We start from the raw sequence: 18100 nt of genomic DNA on the forward strand, positions 1-18100 counted from the left end.
GGGATGTGTTTCTGGTTCCAGTTCCTGCCTCACGTCGCCAACGAAAGGCGTACATGGGATGGAAGTGCCAGCTCCAGAATGAGCTTCCAGGCCCGGGAGGTTCTGACCAGTTTGGCTTTTAATAGGAAAAATGGCAATTTACACTGAAATTAAAGGAAATCCCTACACAGGAGCTGCTTTCCTGCAGCGCTGGACAGCGAGGGATGACTTCCATGGGCAGGGCCAGACCTCCCTGGGGACAGGGCCCCACCGCACTGCCACACACGTGTCCCCAGGGCTGTGGCATGGCCAGGACATCCTCATGGCAGCGTCCCCGGGGCGCTGCTGCCGACATCATCATAGTCCGTGTTCCCAGGGCTCTGAGCTGAGAAGTCTGTTGTTGTTCCTGGGGGACATGGAGGGGAGCAGATCCCACCTTGGGGACAGCACGGAAAGGTGCCTGAGGGGGCAGGCAGCTCCGTGTCCCCCCGGACAGACCCCACCGGGGGTCTGACCACAGCACCCATGGATCTGTGCTGGGGCCCTGCCTGCCCCCACAGCCAAACCGTGCCCTGGAGTGGCTCTGCAGAGGCAACAGGGCAGCTGTGAGCCCTCTCACCTGTGGGGAGGACACAGATCCCCTTCTGCTGTGCCACTCCCTCAGAGATGTCCCCAGTGCTGGGAGCAGGGGGCTCCTGTGGCACATCCAGGACATCGTCGTAGCCATCCGGGGTTCCTTGCTCGGGCCGGGCAGGGGGATCTGGGAAAATCAGAAGGGCCCATGGCAGTGACCAGTGTCCCTGGCAGGGATCTGGCTGGGCCATCCCTGCCCGCCTTTCCACTGGGCACCTGCTGGAGGCCCTGTGGTCCCACAGGGAAAGGCGTTGTCTCGCTGCACACTAACAAGGGGGGGGATTTGTCCCCTCAGCCTCCCAGCCTGGGTGCGTCCCCTGTCCCCAGCTCTCCCTGCTGGGTTCCTGCCCTGTGGCCCTACCTGGGGCTGCCTCGGTGTCACTCCCCTCCACGCTGTCCCCGGTGTAATACGGCAGCTTGTTCTCCCATCCCTTGGACAGGGAACCTGCAAACAGGGACTTGAGGGTGGCCACAAGCGGCACCGCAGGTGACAGAACCTCACGCCACAGAGCGGGGCTGCGGTGGCACCCAGGGACACCCACAGCCCATGGCCAGGAGCCACAGCAGGGCCACCAGGACCTGGAGTTGCCGTGGGGCTGTCAGGCAGAGCCTTCACTCCGAGCACAGCTGGGGCACAAGGGCAGCACCCACCTTGGGGAGTGGGCACCTCCTGGTACTCTGGCATGGCTTTGTAATACAGCTCCTCGTAGACAGCATTGGAGATGGCATCTGCAGCTCTGCCAGGGCCTGGAACCAGATGCAGCAATTACCTGGGGCCCTGGGCCCCATGGGTGGCACCGGGATCAGCCCTGGCCACCTTCAGAGCTTTTCCACAGGACAGGAGCCCCTGGACCCCCAGACCGTATCTGTCTCCATTCCCAACACCCTGGGACCCACCTCGGCGCCGGGCACGGGCACGGCACAGCAGCAGGGCCAGGGCACCCAGGGACAGGCACAGCAGCGTCCCCAGCACCACGCACAGCACAGTGGGCACAGGCACAGTCCCCACGGCCACTGCAGAGGGCGTTCCCCTGGGGACACCTGTGGGGACACAGGCAGGCAGCGAGGGGAGGGGGATCCCAGCCAGCCTGCGGTGGGGGATGCAGGCACGGGCAGAGCTACCTGTGCTGCTGGCAGCCTCCGGATATGGGGTAGTGTGTCCCTCAGAGGTGCCATCACTGTCCTCCGCACATGACACATGGGCGTAGCCACCGGTGCCACAGCTCTGCAGGTGCCAGGGGGCCGAGGGGCACCCCCAGAGCGAGCGGGCCCCGTCCTCACAGCCCACCCAGGCCAGCCACGCAAGGGACGGCTGCTGGGTGGGGACAGCCGAGAGCCAGCCCCGGTGCCCACAGCCCAGCTGGCGGCAGACGGCGGCGGCGGTGCCGGTGCTGGTGCCGTCGGCGCAGACGCGGCCCCAGGTGCCGTTGTAGGACACCTCCAGGTAGCCCCGGCAGCGCCCAGGGCCTCCTGCCAGCCGCACGGAGAGCTGCTCTGCAAGGGGTGCAGGGGGGTCACGGCACGGCCAGGAACCCCCCGGGGCCTCTGCCGGGCCCTGACCTTGGGGTGCCCGGCACCGACCTGAGCAGACGGCCCCTGCCCCGCCACCAGGCCCGCACTCGCGCCGTTCCGTGCGCCCGCATTCCCAGAGAGACTCCTCGGAGCCGGAGCAGTCGGGCACGTACGGCCACAGCGGCCCCGTGCCGGCACCGAAGCGCGCCCGGCTCGGGGCCTCCAGCGCCGTGCCACAGCCCAGCTCCCGGCACACAACGGCGGCGTCCTGCAGCTCCCAGCCTTCCTGGCACACGGAGCTCCAGCTGCCCCCGGAATAGACCTCCACGCGCCCGGCACAGCGCCCAGAGCTCCCCGCCAGCCTCACCTGCCGGCTGCCTGTGGGCATGGAAGGAATGGGCTGGGGGGGCTGACTGGGGCACCCGCACCTCTGGCCCTTCTCGGGACACCCACCTGAGCACACAATGTAGTTCCCATGAGGGATGTCAGCTGGTGCAGTGCTGATGAACTCCTTTTCATACCAAAAATTATCATCATCAATTCTCCCACGCGTCAGCGTGGTGGTCATGTCCATGATGGTTTGAATCACCTCTTCTATGATGGATCTCTCCGTCGTGTTGACATCCAACATGCTGATGTTACCATGGACAGAATCCGTCCTGTCCAGTCCTCCACAGCCCAGCTCTCGGCACACTTTGGTGAAATTCCGTACGAGCAAAACCTCTCCGGGCACACGGTGCCAGGCCCCAGTGTCTGCGGCCACCTCCAGAAACCCATCACACCGGGACTCGCCCCCCAACAGCCGCAGGGACACAACACTGCCTGTAAAATGGTCGGATTCAGTCCTTCATCCCAAAATATTCCTGCGTCCACTACTGCCAATTCTTAGCAGAGTCCCAAAACCCCGTAAGGCTCCCCGCAGAGCCGCCTTGCACACCTGAGCACTTGACGGCGGCGGCGTTTCCGGGCACACAGGGCGGCTTCCCCAGCACGGCCACGGGGCACTCGCCCGGGTGCCGCTCGCTCCCGCGGCAGCCGAAGGCGTCCGGCCGCAGCGGCCCCTCCCCGCTGCCGAAGGAGCCTCCCGGGGGCACGCTGGAGGCGCGGCCGCAGCCCAGGTGCCGGCACAGGACGTGCGCATCGGCCAGGTCCCACTCGCTGGCGCACACGGATCCCCACGTGCCCCTCACTGCCACCTCCACTCGCCCGGAGCATCCCGAGCTGCTGTTCCCCAGCCGGAAGCCCGAGTAGGCTGCGGCACGAACAGCGGTCAGGGGGGCGATGCCGCACGGACCCCAACAGCTCCCGCTGTCCCCAGCACTTACCGGAGCAGATGACGCTGGCGGGGCCGGCGCAGCCCTGGCTGTGGGACGGACGCCGGGCACACGCACTGAGCAAGGACTCGGTGCCATTGCACTGGAAGCCACCGTCCCAGAATGATCCTGATCCTCGCCCAAATCGAGCGCTGCCAGGGATGGCGAGTGCCTCACCACAGCCCAGCTCCCTGCACACCACCTGGGCTGCCTTCATGTCCACCTGATCCTCACAGACACCGACCCAGGACCGGCCGCGACGCACCTCCAGATGCCCGGCACAGTCTCCATCACCTCCCACTAGCCGGGAGAATCCTGCAGGACCAGTGTCAAGGGATGCGCAGGCATTGCCCCATGCCCCCATAAGCAAAGCTCCTACCTTGGCAGACAACGGCAGTCTCCCAAGAATGGTCACTGCTGTTATAGGGTCCCCAGCCACGGATCTCGCAGTCCCAGAGCGTGGCCTCGAGCCCACTGCAGTCCAGCAGGGCCAGATTGTACAGCCCATCCCCTGTACCGAAGCTCTCACGGGCAAAGTAGGCACCGGAAGCTGAGCCACAGCCCAGATGCTGGCAAACCACCTCGGCGTCCTCCATGTCCCAGTCGTCGTCTCCCACCGAGCCCCACTCTCCCTGCAGCTTCACCTCCACCCTCCCGGCACAGGGACTGCTGCCGCCCGCCAGCCTCAGCTCCACGGCATCTGCACGGGGGCAGCGGCACGGCTCAGACCTGCCCACGATGCTCCAGCACAACGTGGCTGTCCCAGCACGGCCAGCGTGTCCCCTCACCTGTGCAGGTCACCCCCACATCCCGCTCGTGGCCGCAGAAGTGTTGTCCCCATCCAAAGTGCGGACATTCCTCCAGCGCATCCTCGGTTCCCAGGCAGAAGAAGGGCTGCAGCCAGATCCGCCCGCTGCCCTGCCCGAACGGGGCGTACGGGGACGCCCTGGCCACCCGGCCACAGCCCAGCTGCCGGCACACCACCGCGGCCCAGCAAGCTTCCCAGTCGAAGTCGAAGACGCACACGGAGCCCCACTCCCCGCCGTGCTTCACCTCCACGCGCCCGGCACAGCGCCCGCCGCCGCCCACCAGGCGCAGCTGCCCGGAGCCTGCGGCACGGAGGCTGCTGAGCCGGGCCCGCCACCGCCGCGGGCCCCGCTCCCGCCCGCCCGCCACTCACCCGCACACAGCCGCACGCACACCAGCAGCCCCAGCGCCGCCACCGGCCCCATGGCCACCGGCCCCACGGACACCGGCCCCACGGACACCGGCCCCACGGACACCGGCCCCGAGCCGGCGCAGCCGGGGCAGCTCTCGCAGGCCTGCGCCCGAGCCAATGCAGGCAGCAGCACCGGGGCAGCCTTTATCAGGCGCCTCATCTCCCGGCTCCGGGGCCGCGGCCTCCAATAACCTGCTCCGTGCCCAAATATGAGCCTCGCCTGCGCTTCTGGCGTCACACACTTCGCCACAGTGGGCTGCCACCCGGATGTGCCCGGGGGGAGACAGCCCCCCCCACAAAATGCACCTGCCCTGCGGGGGCCCTTCCTCCTCCATCCCCCGTGCCTCCAACGCTGCTGCCGGAGCCCGACAAGAGCCATCCCGGTGGCGATGACAGGCTTCAGCCCACATCCTACCAAGACCTTCCACGGGACCACATCTAGCCCGGGCACCTGCCAAGCTCAAAGGCCCCACGCTCGGGGCGCTCCCCTCGCGGCTGCTCGCAGCCCCCGCGGGGGGTGGCAGCAGCCCCCGGCTCCGCGCGGCGCTGCCAGGTGCCAGCTCCCCGGTCCCTCGCGGCGGCGCTGGCACATGGCGCTGCTGCCGCGGCCGCGGCCCCGCGCTCGCCTCGCCGCCAGGGCAGGAAGGAGGCGGTCACCCCCCGCCGGCTCCCGGCGGCGCCGGCGACCGCACGCGCCTCCCGACACCTGCGCTGCCGCCGATAACGCCGCCGCTCCGCCGCCCCTGCCCCGCCGCTCCGGGCCCCTGCGGCTCGGCAGCCGCGCTCGGCGGCAAACTGCCCGCTCTCACCCTGCACCGCGCTCCCTGACACCACTGGCCCCACGCACCGATCCACTTGCGCCGCTGACACCGACGCCCCTTCCAGCTGCGGCTCCTCTCACTCACGCTGGCCCCGGAGCTTCCCGGAACACCGGCTCCGACTTCCACACCTCACGTTCCCTCACCCCTTTCAGCCCACCTTTCCCATGGTACATTGTCTCCCTCCGTAAATCCACGGGCTGCAACCGCAGGAATACAGAAACGACCACGACTGCTTCCTCCCACGACTGTCCCAGGAAACGTAAAAGGGCTTTGAGAACCTCACATTGCAAGCAGAAAAAAATCCACACTAAAGCCTCTCTTCCTCCTGATCCCCGTATCCCGCTGTCACTCTCAGGGGGTCCCTCACCCGGCCGGGATCCCGCTTTCCCCGGCCCTTCCTTACGCGAACGATCGGCACTTCCCGGTCTCTCGTGCCGGGCTCCCCCGCGGAGCAAACGCCGCAGCGGGAACCGCAGCTGCTCCCCACCCAGCGGCACCGCAGCAATTCCCCACGGGCAGAACGTCCCGGTCCCTCGCTGCGCGGCGGCGGCGGGAGCCGCCCTGCCCCGTCCCCCCGCGCTGCCGGGCACCGCGGCCCCGGGCAGTGTCCGGGGCTGCTCCGCTCACACACGCCCGCACCGCGCGGAGCCCACACCGGGCCGGGCCGGTGCGGGCCACAACAGGAGGGCAGCGGCGGCGGGCGCGGCTGCTGCCCCGGCCACGCGGGACAGGAGCTCTGCGACCCCACGGATACCTCCGCGGGCCCGCGGTGGGCTCTGAGATTCTCTCCCGAGGGCTCTGGTCGGGCTGCGCTCTTGCCGCCTCAGCAGCCCCTGCTGCTGCGAGCCCCTCAGCCGCTGCTCCGCCCTTCCCACCTGGAGCAGCCGAGCGAGCCGAGGCCAAAGCCCTCCTTCCCTGTTTCCCTCGCTCCCGCAGGCCGGGCAGCTGCCGGCTGTCGGCCGCCTCCCGCCCGGCCCCGGCTGCGCGGCTGCTGCAGGGGCCCCGTCTCACCTGCCCGGGCCCGAGTGACAACGAGCTGGGAGCCCACGGCGTCCTGCAGCTCTGCCAGCAGCTCCGGCATCCCGCCTGCCCGCTGCGGAGCCGGGGCCGAGTGAGGGCCCTGCCACCTTCCCTTCCGTGCCCGGCATTCCCGAGCCGGGCAGCCGAGGCTGCGCGACAGGCAGGGCCGCAGCGGCACCTCCCTCCCTGTCGGGGTCACTGGGCAAGACCCCAACAGTGTGGAAGTCCTTTTTCCCTAGCCCGGCCGCTGAAGAAGAGGTCTGGAATGCGTGAAGATGACTTTTCAAGGTTGTCTATTTTTCCTTATCTGCAATAGATTCTTTCTGACCTGCCGACGTCCAGCTAGCACAGAAGCCGTGGCAGTCTCCTTCCCACCCCACCCGAGGCGGCTCCCACATTATATACCCAGATTTACGTGTACCATGTTTACAATTCCTGTACCAACACCTAAAATCTACGTTGGACAAGGCGTCCCTATCCTAAACCAATAGAAAAGTGTCACTACCACACCGAGCAATGGAGGACAAGTAGGAGGAAGAAGAAGCTAGGGCACACCCAGATTCCTCCATCTTGTACCCCTGAATTTCATTCTAAAAAATCCCAAAATTCTACTTTTCCACCCTGTGTCAATTTCCTTATTACATCATTCAAACCCTTTTTGCTTGTAATTCCTCATGTAAGGTCGGCAGCCTCTGCCACGGGCTAAAATGGAATCCACAGGTGTTTTACTTTTGCTGCCAGGGTTGCTGGGCTCTTTCCAGGGGCTCGAGTCATTCGGGGCAGCCAGAGGGATTCTCTGGACTCTGACAGCTCCCCACAAGCTCCAGCGCCTTCTCCTCTTCTCCTGCCTCCTCCACGCCCAGGCTGAGCACAGACGGCTTCAGCCAAGCCCTGCTGCAGGACCTGGACGCCCTCCGGGCTCTGCAGCCCGCCCTGAAGATCCGGAGCCTCCTGGAGCACGACGTGCCGCAGCCAGGGGCCATGGCCCGGCTGCCCTGCCACCGCGGGCTGCTGCCGGGGGGCAGGAAGGCGCTCCCCTCCTTCAGGAGACCTCCCCTCCTTTAGGAAAAGTCCTTCCAACAACCAGAGCCCTTCCCAGCCCAGCTCTCGGCGCTGAGAGTGGGGCTGAGCCCGCCCCACCCGCGGGGCACAGGGAGGAGATCCTGCTCCCTCTGCGGGGTGGGCTCCGGCTCCTGCCCTCTCCCTTTTCCCCTCGCTGTTGCTGGCAACACTTCTGTGCATTTGGCTGTGATAAATAAAGGCCCTGCAGACAATCCCAGCAATGCCCCAGTGCTCTCCCCCCTCAGCCCACCATCCCCAGTGATGTGTTTCTGGTTCCAGTTCCTGCCTCACGTCGCCAACGAAAGGCGTACATGGGATGGAAGTGCCAGCTCCAGAATGAGCTTCCAGGACCGGGAGTGAGTTTCTGACCAGTTTGGCTTTTAATAGGAAAAATGGAAATTTACACTGAATTCAAAGGAAATCCCTACACAGGAGCTGCTTTCCTGCAGCGCTGGACAGCGAGGGATGACTTCCATGGGCAGGGCCAGACCTCCCTGGGGACAGGGCCCCACCGCACTGCCACACACGTGTCCCCAGGGCTGTGGCATAGCCAGGACATCCTCATGGCAGCGTCCCCGGGGCGCTGCTGCCGACATCATCATAGTCCGTGTTCCCAGGGCTCTGAGCTGAGAAGTCTGTTGTTGTTCCTGGGGGACATGGAGGGGAGCAGATCCCACCTTGGGGACAGCACGGAAAGGTGCCTGAGGGGGCAGCAGCTCCGTGTCCCCCCGGAGAGACCCCACCGGGGGTCTGACCACAGCACCCATGGATCTGTGCTGGGGCCCTGCCTGCCCCCACAGCCAAACCCTGCCCTGGAGTGGCTCTGCAGAGGCAACAGGGCAGCTGTGAGCCCTCTCACCTGTGGGGAGGACACAGATCCCCTTCTGCTGTGCCACTCCCTCAGAGATGTCCCCGGTGCTGGGAGCAGGGGGCTCCTGTGGCACATCCAGGACATCGTCGTAGCCATCCGGGGTTCCTTGCTCGGGCCAGGCAGGGGGATCTGGGAAAATCAGAGGGGCCCATGGCAGTGACCAGTGTCCCTGGCAGGGATCTGGCTGGGCCATCCCCGCCAGCCTTTCCATTGGGCACCTGCTGGAGGTCCTGTTGTTCCACAGGGAAAGGGGTTGTCTTGCTGCACACTAACAAGAGGGGGGGATTTGCCCCTCATCCCCCCAGCCCGGGTGCGTCCCCTCTCCCCAGCTCTCCCTGCTGGGCCCTGTGGCCCTACCTGGGGCTGCCTCGGTGTCACTCCCCTCCACGCTGTCCCCGGTGTAATACGGCAGCTTGTTCTCCCATCCCTTGGACAGGGAACCTGCTGGGAACAAACGGGACTTGGGGGTGGCCACAAGCGGCACCGCAGATGACAGAACCTCACGCCTCAGAGCGGGGCTGCGGTGGCACCCAGGGGCGCCCACAGCCCATGGCCAGGAGCCACAGCAGGGCCACCAGGACCTGGAGTTGCCGTGGGGCTGTCAGGCAGAGCCTTCACTCCGAGCACAGCTGGGGCACAAGGGCAGCACCCACCTTGGGGAGTGGGCACCTCCTGGTACTCTGGCATGGCTTTGTAATCCAGCTCCTCGTAGACAGCATTGGAGATGGCATCTGCAGCTCTGCCAGGGCCTGGAACCAGATGCAGCACTTACCTGGGGCCCTGGGCCCGTGGGTGGCACCGGGATCAGCCCTGGCCACCTTCAGAGCTGTTCCACAGGACAGGAGCCCCCGGACGCCCAAACCGGATCTGTCCCCATTCCCCACACCGTGACCCACCTGGGCGCCGGGCACGGGCACGGCACAGCAGCAGGGCCAGGGCACCCAGGGACAGGCACAGCAGCGTCCCCAGCACCACGCACAGCACAGTGGGCACAGACACAGTCCCCACGGCCACTGCTGAGGGCGTTCCCCTGGGGACACCTGTGGGGATACAGGAGGGCAGCGAGGGGAGGGGGATCCCAGCCAGCCTTCGGTGGGGGATGCAGGCACGGGCAGAGCTACCTGTGCTCCTGGCAGCCTCCGGATATGGGGTAGTGTGTTCCTCAGGGGTGCCATCACTGTCCTCCTCACACTCCACTTGGGCATAGCCTCCGGTGCCACAGCTCTGCAGGTGCCAGGGGGCCGAGGGGCACCCCCAGAGCGAGCGGGCCCCGTCCTCACAGCCCACCCAGGCCAGCCACGCAAGGGACGGCTGCTGGGTGGGGACAGCCGAGAGCCAGCCCCGGTGCCCACAGCCCAGCTGGCGGCAGACGGCGGCGGCGGTGCCGGTGCTGGTGCCGTCGGCGCAGACGCGGCCCCAGGTGCCGTTGTAGGACACCTCCAGGTAGCCCCGGCAGCGCCCAGGGCCTCCTGCCAGCCGCACGGAGAGCTGCTCTGCAAGGGGTGCAGGGGGGTCACGGCACGGCCAGGAACCCCCCGGGGCCTCTGCCGGGCCCTGACCTTGGGGTGCCCAGCACCGACCTGAGCAGACGGCCCCTGCCCCGCCACCAGGCCCGCACTCGCGCCGTTCCGTGCGCCCGCATTCCCAGAGAGACTCCTCGGAGCCGGAGCAGTCGGGCACGTACGGCCACAGCGGCCCCGTGCCGGCACCGAAGCGCGCCCGGCTCGGGGCCTCCAGCGCCGTGCCACAGCCCAGCTCCCGGCACACAACGGCGGCGTCCTGCAGCTCCCAGCCTTCCTGGCACACGGAGCTCCAGCTGCCCCCGGAATAGACCTCCACGCGCCCGGCACAGCGCCCAGAGCTCCCCGCCAGCCTCACCTGCCGGCTGCCTGTGGGCATGGAAGGAATGGGCTGGGGGGGCCTGACTGGGGCACCCGCACCTCTGGCCCTTCTCGGGACACCCACCTGAGCACACAATGTAGCTCCCATGAGGGATGTCTGCTGGTGCAGTGGTGATGAACTCCTTTTCATACCAAACATTATCATCATCAATTCTCCCACTGGTCAGCGTGGTGGTCATGTCCATGATGGTTTGAATCACCCTTTCTATGATGGATCTCTCCGTCGTGTTGACATCCAACATGCTGATGTTACCATGGACAGCATCCGTCCTGTCCAGTCCTCCACAGCCCAGCTCCCGGCACACTTTGGTGAAATTCCGTACGAGCAAAACCTCTCCGGGCACACGGTGCCAGGCCCCAGTGTCTGCGGCCACCTCCAGAAACCCATCACACCGGGACTCGCCCCCCACCAGCCGCAGGGACACAACACTGCCTGTAAAATGGTCGGACTCAGTCCTTCATCCCAAAATATTCCAGCGTCCACTGCTGCCAATTCTTAGCAGAGTCCCAAAAGCCCGTAAGGCTCCCCGCAGAGCCGCCTTGCACACCTGAGCACTTGACGGCGGCGGCGTTTCCGGGCACACAGGGCGGCTTCCCCAGCACGGCCACGGGGCACTCGCCCGGGTGCCGCTCGCTCCCGCGGCAGCCGAAGGCGTCCGGCCGCAGCGGCCCCTCCCCGCTGCCGAAGGAGCCTCCCGGGGGCACGCTGGAGGCGCGGCCGCAGCCCAGGTGCCGGCACAGGACGTGCGCATCGGCCAGGTCCCACTCGCTGGCGCACACGGATCCCCACGTGCCCCTCACGGCCACCTCCACTCGCCCGGAGCATCCCGAGCTGCTGTTCCCCAGCCGGAAGCCCGAGTAGGCTGCGGCACGAACAGCGGTCAGGGGGGCGATGCCGCACGGACCCCAACAGCTCCCGCTGTCCCCAGCACTTACCGGAGCAGATGACGCTGGCGGGGCCGGCGCAGCCCTGGCTGTGGGGCGGACGCCGGGCACACGCACTGAGCACGGACTCGGTGCCATTGCACTGGAAGCCACCGTCCCAGAATGATCCTGATCCTCGCCCAAATCGAGCGCTGCCAGGGATGGCGAGTGCCTCACCACAGCCCAGCTCCCTGCACACCACCTGGGCTGTCTTCATGTCCACCTGATCCTCACAGACACCGACCCAGTCTCGGCCCCGACGCACCTCCAGTTGCCCAGCACAGTCTCCATCACCTCCGACTAGCCGGGAGAATCCTGCAGGACCACTGTCAAGGAATGCGCAGGCAGTGCCCCATGCCCCCATAAGCCCAGCTCCTACCTTGGCAGACAACGGCAGTCTCCCAATTACGGTCGCTGCCATTATAGGGTCCCCAGCCACGGATCCCGCAGTCCCAGAGCGTGGCCTCGTGCCCACTGCAGTCCACCAGGACGAGGTTGCACAGCCCATCCCCTGTGCCGAAGCTCTCACGGGCAAAGTAGGCACCGGAAGCCGAGCCACAGCCCAGCTGCTGGCAAACCACCTCGGCGTCCTCCATGTCCCAGACGTCGTCTTCCACCGAGCCCCACTCTCCCTGCAGCTTCACCTCCACCCTCCCGGCACAGGGACTGCTGCCATCCGCCAGCCTCAGCTCCACGGCATCTGCACAGGGGCAGCGGCACGGCTCAGACCTGCCCACGATGCTCCAGCACAACGTGGCTGTCCCAGCACGGCCAGCGTGTCCCCTCACCTGTGCAGGTCACCCCCACATCCCGGTCGTGGCCGCAGAAGTGCCGTCCCCATCCAAAGTGCGGACATTCCTCCAGCGCGTTCTCGGTGCCCCGGCAGAACATGGGCTGCAGCCAGATCCGCCCGCTGCCCTGCCCGAACGCGGCGTACGGGGACGACCTGGCCACCCGGCCACAGCCCAGCTGCCGGCACACCAGCGAGGCCCAGCGAGCTTCCCAGTGGAAGTCGAAGATGCACACGGAGCCCCACTCCCCGCCGTGCTTCACCTCCACGCGCCCGGCACAGCGCCCGCCGCCGCCCACCAGGCGCAGCTGCCCGGAGCCTGCGGCACGGAGGCTGCTGAGCCGGGCCCGCCACCGCCGCGGGCCCCGCTCCCGCCCGCCCGCCACTCACCCGCACACAGCCGCACGCACACCAGCAGCCCCAGCGCCGCCACCGGCCCCATGGCCACCGGCCCCACGGACACCGGCCCCACGGACACCGGCCCCGAGCCGGCGCAACCGGGGCAGCTCTCGCAGGCCTGCGCCCGAGCCAATGCAGGCAGCAGCACCGGGGCAGCCTTTATCAGGCGCCTCATCTCCCGGCTGCGGGGCCGCGGCCTCCAATAACCTGCTCCGTGCCCAAATATGAGCCTCGCCTGCGCTTCTGGCGTCACACACTTCGCCACAGTGGGCTGCCACCCGGATGTCCCCGGGGGGAGACAGCCCCCCCCAAACTGCACCTGCCCTGCGGGGGCCCTTCCTCCACCATCCCCCGTGCCTCCAACGCTGCTGCCGGAGCCCGACAAGAGCCATCCCGGTGGCGATGACACGCTTCAGCCCACATCCTACCAAGACCTTCCACGGGACCACATCTAGCCCGGGCACCTGCCAAGCTCAAAGGCCCCACGCTCGGGGCGCTCCCCTCGCGGCTGCTCGCAGCCCCCGCGGGGGGTGGCAGCAGCCCCCGGCTCCGCGCGGCGCTGCCAGGTGCCAGCTCCCCGGTCCCTCGCGGCGGCGCTGGCACATGGCGCTGCTGCCGCGGCCGCGGCCCCGCGCTCGCCTCGCCGCCAGGGCAGGAAGGAGGCGGTCACCCCCCGCCGGCTCCCGGCGGCGCCGGCGACCGCACGCGCCTCCCGACACCTGCGCTGCCGCCGATAACGCCGCCGCTCCGCCGCCCCTGCCCCGCCGCTCCGGGCCCCTGCGGCTCGGCAGCCGCGCTCGGCGGCAAACTGCCCGCTCTCACCCTGCACCGCGCTCCCTGACACCACTGGCCCCACGCACCGATCCACTTGCACCGCTGACACCGACGCCCCTTCCAGCTGCGGCTCCTCTCACTCACGCTGGCCCCGGAGCTTCCCGGAACACCGGCTCCGACATCCACACCTCACGTTCCCTCACCCCTTTCAGCCCACCTTTCCCATGGTACATTGTCTCCCTCCGTAAATCCACGGGCTGCAACCGCAGGAATACAGAAACGACCACGACTGCTTCCTCCCACGACTGTCCCAGGAAACGTGACACCCTCACATTGCAAGCGGAAAAAAATCCACACGAAAGTCTCTCTTCCTCCTGATCCCCGTATCCCGCTATCACTCTCAGGGGGTCCCTCACCCGGCCGGGATCCCGCTTTCCCCGGCCCTTCCTTACGCGAACGATCGGCACTTCCCGGTCTCTCGTGCCGGGCTCCCCCGCGGAGCAAACGCCGCAGCGGGAACCGCAGCTGCTCCCCACCCAGCGGCACCGCAGCAATTCCCCACGGGCAGAACGTCCCGCTCCCTCGCTGCGCGGCGGCGGCGGGAGCCGCCCTGCCCCGTCCCCCCGCGCTGCCGGGCACCGCGGCCCCGGGCAGTGTCCGGGGCTGCTCCGCTCACACACGCCCGCACCGCGCGGAGCCCACACCGGGCCGGGCCGGTGCGGGCCACAACAGGAGGGCAGCGGCGGCGGGCGCGGCTGCTGCCCCGGCCACGCGGGACAGGAGCTCTGCGACCCCACGGATACCTCCGCGGGCCCGCGGTGGGCTCTGAGATTCTCTCCCGAGGGCTCTGGTCGGGCTGCGCTCTTGCCGCCTCAGCAGCCCCTGCTGCTGCGAGCCCCTCAGCCGCTGCTCCGCCCTTCCCACCTGGAGCAGCCGAGCGAGCCGAGGCCAAAGCCCTCCTTCCCTGTTTCCCTCGCTCCCGCAGGCCGGGCAGCTGCCGGCTGTCGGCCGCCTCCCGCCCGGCCCCGGCTGCGCGGCTGCTGCAGGGGCCCCGTCTCACCTGCCCGGGCCCGAGTGACAACGAGCTGGGAGCCCACGGCGTCCTGCACCTCTGCCAGCAGCTCCGGCATCCCGCCTGCCCGCTGCGGAGCCGGGGCCGAGTGAGGGCCCTGCCACCTTCCCTTCCGTGCCCGGCATTCCCGAGCCGGGCAGCCGAGGCTGCGGGACAGGCAGGGCCGCAGCGGCACCTCCCTCCCTGTCGGGGTCACTGGGCAAGACCCCAACTGAGGGCTTCTTGGTCTCTGACCACTCTGCTTGTCAGAGAGCCGAGTCCTCAGAAGCCGGATAGCGTAATGAAATCTTCCTCTATGAAGGCGGGACGACTCACAGGCGGCTTTAATTCCAGGAGGGTTTATTGAGGAACAGCAATTCAGGGAGCGAAGGGAAAACAACCTCTCCGGGAGGGAGCTCGCTCTGAGAGCCCCGAACAGGGGGCGGAATCGGGATTATAACTGGGACAAGAGAGGGAGGGTCCAGGCATGAAGCGTTCAGTGAAGGAAGGCTTCGGGGGCAGAGTCAGGGTCGAGTGGCAGGGTTATAACCAATGAGGGTAAGGGGAAAGAGCGGCTTCAGGGAAGGAGCCAACGGGGGTATTAAGAACAAAGAATTTTCTAGAACCAAGGGATGACAGACATACTGATTAACAAGGGGAAGGGATGACAAAATGATTGACAACAGGGGAGGCGGGGAACTACACACCTGTTACCTCCCAGGGTAGTTCGGGGGGACAGTTTCCCAAGTCCCCTCCCACACCCAACAGTGTGGAAGTCCTTTTTCCCTAGCCCGGCCGCTGAAGAAGAGGTCTGGAATGCGTGAAGATGACTTTTCAAAGTTGTCTATTTTTCCTTATCTGCAATAGATTCTTTCTGACCTGCCGACGTCCAGCCAGCTCAGAAGCCGTGGCAGTCTCCTTCCCGCCCCAGGCGGCTCCCACAATATATACCCAGATTTACGTGTACCATGTTTACAATTCCTGCAACAACACCTAAAATCTACGTTGGACAAGGCGTCCCTATCCTAAAACAATAGAAAAGTGTCACTACCACACCGAGACATGGAGGACAAGAAGAAGGAAGAAGAAGCTAGGGCACACCCAGATTCCTCCATCTTGTACTCCTGAATTTCATTCTAAAATATCCCAAAATTCTACTTTTCCACCCTGTGTCAAATTCCTTATTACATCATTCAAACCCTTTTTGCTTGTAATTCCTCAAGTAAGGTCGGCAGCCTCTGCCACGGGCTAAAATGGAATCCACAGGTGTTTTCCTTTTGCTGCCAAGGTTGCTGGGCTCTTTCCAGGGGCTCGAGTCATCCAGGGCAGCCAGAGGGATGCTCTGGACTCTGACAGCTCCCCACAAGCTCCAGCGCCTTCTCCTCTTCTCCTGCCTCCTCCACGCCCAGGCTGAGCACGGACGGCTTCAGCCAGGCCCTGCTGCAGGACCTGGACGCCCTCCGGGCTCTGCAGCCCGCCCTGAAGATCGGGAGCCTCCTGGAGCACGACGTGCCGCAGCCAGGGGCCATGGCCCGGCTGCCCTGCCACCGCGGGCTGCTGCCGGGGGGCAGGAAGGCGCTCCCCTCCTTCAGGAGACCTCCCCTCCTTTAGGAAAAGTCCTTCCAACAACCAGAGCCCTTCCCAGCCCAGCTCTCGGTGCTGAGAGTGGGGCTGAGCCCGCCCCACCCGCGGGGCACAGGGAGGAGATCCTGCTCCCTCTGCGGGGTGGGCTCCGGCTCCTGCCCTCTCCCTTTTCCCCTCGCTGTTGCTGGCAACACTTCTGTGCATTTGGCAGTGATAAATAAAGGCCCTGCAGACAATCCCAGCAATGCCCCAGTGCTCTCCCCCCTCAGCCCACCATCCCCAGTGATGTGTTTCTGGCTCCAGTTCCTGCCTCACATCGCCAACGAAAGGCGTACATGGGATGGAAGTGCCAGCCCCAGAATGAGCTTCCAGGCCCGCGAGTGAGTTTCTGACCAGTTTGGCTTTTAATAGGAAAAATGGAAATTTACACGGAAATCAAAGGAAATCCCTACACAGGAGCTGCTTTCCTGCAGCACTGGACAGCGAGGGATGACTTCCATGGGCAGGGCCAGACCTCCCTGGGGACAGGGCCCCACCGCACTGCCACACACGTGTCCCCAGGGCTGTGGCATGGCCAGGACATCCTCATGGCAGTGTCCCCGGGGCGCTGCTGCCGACATCATCATAGTCCGTGTTCCCAGGGCTCTGAGCTGAGAAGTCTGTTGTTGTTCCTGGGGGACATGGAGGGGAGCAGATCCCACCTTGGGGACAGCACGGAAAGGTGCCTGAGGGGGTAGGCAGCTCCGTGTCCCCCCGGACAGACCCCACCGGGGGTCTGACCACAGCACCCATGGATCTGTGCTGGGGCCCTGCCTGCCCTCACAGCCAAACCCTGCCCTGGAGTGGCTATGCAGAGGCAAAGGGCACCTGTGAGCCCTCTCACCTGTGGGGAGGACACAGATCCCCTTCTGCTGTGCCACTCCCTCAGAGATGTCCCCAGTGCTGGGAGCAGGGGGCTCCTGTGGCACATCCAGGACATCGTCGTAGCCATCCGGGGTTCCTTGCTCGGGCCGGGCAGGGGGATCTGGGAAAATCAGAGGGGCCCATGGCAGTGACCAGTGTCCCTGGCAGGGATCTGGCTGGGCCATCCCTGCCCGCCTTTCCACTGGGCACCTGCTGGAGGCCCTGTGGTCCCACAGGGAAAGGCGTTGTCTCGCTGCACACTAACAAGGGGGGGGATTTGTCCCCTCAGCCTCCCAGCCCGGGTGCGTCCCCTGTCCCCAGCTCTCCCTGCTGGGTTCCTGCCCTGTGGCCCTACCTGGGGCTGCCTCGGTGTCACTCCCCTCCACGCTGTCCCCGGTGTAATACGGCAGCTTTTTCACCCATCCCTCCGACAGGGAACCTGCAGGGGACAAACAGGGACTTGGGGGTGGCCACAAGCGGCACCGCAGGTGACAGAACCTCACACCACAGAGCGGGGCTGCGGTGGCACCCAGGGGCACCCACAGCCCATGGCCAGGAGCCACAGCAGGGCCACCAGGACCTGGAGTTGCCATGGGGCTGTCAGGCAGAGCCTTCACTCCGAGCACAGCTGGGGCACAAGGGCAGCACACACCTGGGGGAGTGGGCACCTCCTGGTACTCTGGCATGGCTTTGTAATCCAGCTCCTCGTAGACAGCATTGGAGATGGCATCTGCAGCTCTGCCAGGGCCTGGAACCAGATACAGCATTTACCTGGGACCCTGGGCCCCGTGGCTGGCACCGGGATCAGCCCTGCTCACCTTCAAAGCTGTTCCACAGGACAGGAGTCCCTGGACCCCCAGACTGGATTTGTCCCCATTCCCCACACCGTGACCCACCTCGGTGCCGGGCACGGGCACGGCACAGCAGCAGGGCCAGGGCACCCAGGGACAGGCACAGCAGCGTCCCCAGCACCACACACAGCACAGTGGGCACAGACACAGTCCCCATGGCCACTGCTGAGGGCGTTCCCCTGGGGACACCTGTGGGGACACAGGCGGGCAGCGAGGGGAGGGGGATCCCAGCCAGCCTGCGGTGGGGGATGCAGGCACGGGCAGAGCTACCTGTGCTGCTGGCAGCCTCCGGATATGGGGTAGTGTGTTCCTCAGAGGTGCCATCACTGTCCTCCGCACAAGACACATGGGCGTAGCCGCCGGTGCCACAGCTCTGCAGGTGCCAGGGGGCCGAGGGGCACCCCCAGAGCGAGCGGGCCCCGTCCTCACAGCCCACCCAGGCCAGCCACGCAAGGGACGGCTGCTGGGTGGGGACAGCCGAGAGCCAGCCCCG

The 18100-nt window shown here is 66.4% G+C and overlaps 2 protein-coding genes and 1 long non-coding RNA gene across 3 annotated transcripts; all 3 read right to left on the reverse strand.

Annotated features, from left to right (window-relative positions):
• Nucleotides 1-748: 748 nt before the first annotated feature.
• LOC144246520 (scavenger receptor cysteine-rich type 1 protein M130-like) lies at nucleotides 749-4816 on the reverse strand. The gene is made up of 9 exons (XM_077784423.1): nucleotides 4640-4816; nucleotides 4226-4595; nucleotides 3817-4137; nucleotides 3450-3752; nucleotides 3062-3376; nucleotides 1411-2946; nucleotides 1264-1359; nucleotides 974-1057; nucleotides 749-840 (listed from the first exon to the last, which is right to left on the reverse strand). The coding sequence occupies exons 1-9, from the start codon at nucleotides 4814-4816 to the stop codon at nucleotides 749-751; spliced, it is 3294 nt and encodes a 1097-aa protein (XP_077640549.1).
• A 4114-nt stretch (nucleotides 4817-8930) lies between these two features.
• On the reverse strand, nucleotides 8931-12619 carry LOC144246521 (scavenger receptor cysteine-rich type 1 protein M130-like). The gene is made up of 11 exons (XM_077784424.1): nucleotides 12436-12619; nucleotides 12044-12364; nucleotides 11635-11955; nucleotides 11268-11570; nucleotides 10876-11194; nucleotides 10396-10760; nucleotides 10011-10319; nucleotides 9552-9923; nucleotides 9327-9470; nucleotides 9084-9179; nucleotides 8931-9028 (listed from the first exon to the last, which is right to left on the reverse strand). The coding sequence occupies exons 1-11, from the start codon at nucleotides 12617-12619 to the stop codon at nucleotides 8931-8933; spliced, it is 2832 nt and encodes a 943-aa protein (XP_077640550.1).
• A 3619-nt stretch (nucleotides 12620-16238) lies between these two features.
• On the reverse strand, nucleotides 16239-16876 carry LOC144246497 (uncharacterized). The gene is made up of 2 exons (XR_013340197.1): nucleotides 16737-16876; nucleotides 16239-16524 (listed from the first exon to the last, which is right to left on the reverse strand). It is a non-coding gene; the product is annotated as an uncharacterized LOC144246497 (long non-coding RNA).
• Between the last annotated feature and the right edge of the window lie 1224 nt (nucleotides 16877-18100).

This window comes from Lonchura striata, chromosome 6, assembly GCF_046129695.1.
Source record: "Lonchura striata isolate bLonStr1 chromosome 6, bLonStr1.mat, whole genome shotgun sequence".
NCBI lineage: Eukaryota > Metazoa > Chordata > Aves > Passeriformes > Estrildidae > Lonchura > Lonchura striata.

Coding starts and splice junctions, on each gene's coding strand:
- LOC144246520 (XM_077784423.1), bottom strand. CDS start 4,816: ATGAGGCGCCTGATAAAGGCTGCCCCGGTGCTGCTGCCTGCATTGGCT. Junction 4,596..4,639: donor TGGCGGCGCTGGGGCTGCTG/GTGTGCGTGCGG, acceptor GGCGGGCGGGAG/CGGGGCCCGCGGCGGTGGCG. Junction 3,377..3,449: donor CGCCAGCGTCATCTGCTCCG/GTAAGTGCTGGG, acceptor TTCGTGCCGCAG/CCTACTCGGGCTTCCGGCTG.
- LOC144246521 (XM_077784424.1), bottom strand. CDS start 12,619: ATGAGGCGCCTGATAAAGGCTGCCCCGGTGCTGCTGCCTGCATTGGCT. Junction 11,956..12,043: donor TGTGGGGGTGACCTGCACAG/GTGAGGGGACAC, acceptor GCCCCTGTGCAG/ATGCCGTGGAGCTGAGGCTG. Junction 11,195..11,267: donor CGCCAGCGTCATCTGCTCCG/GTAAGTGCTGGG, acceptor TTCGTGCCGCAG/CCTACTCGGGCTTCCGGCTG.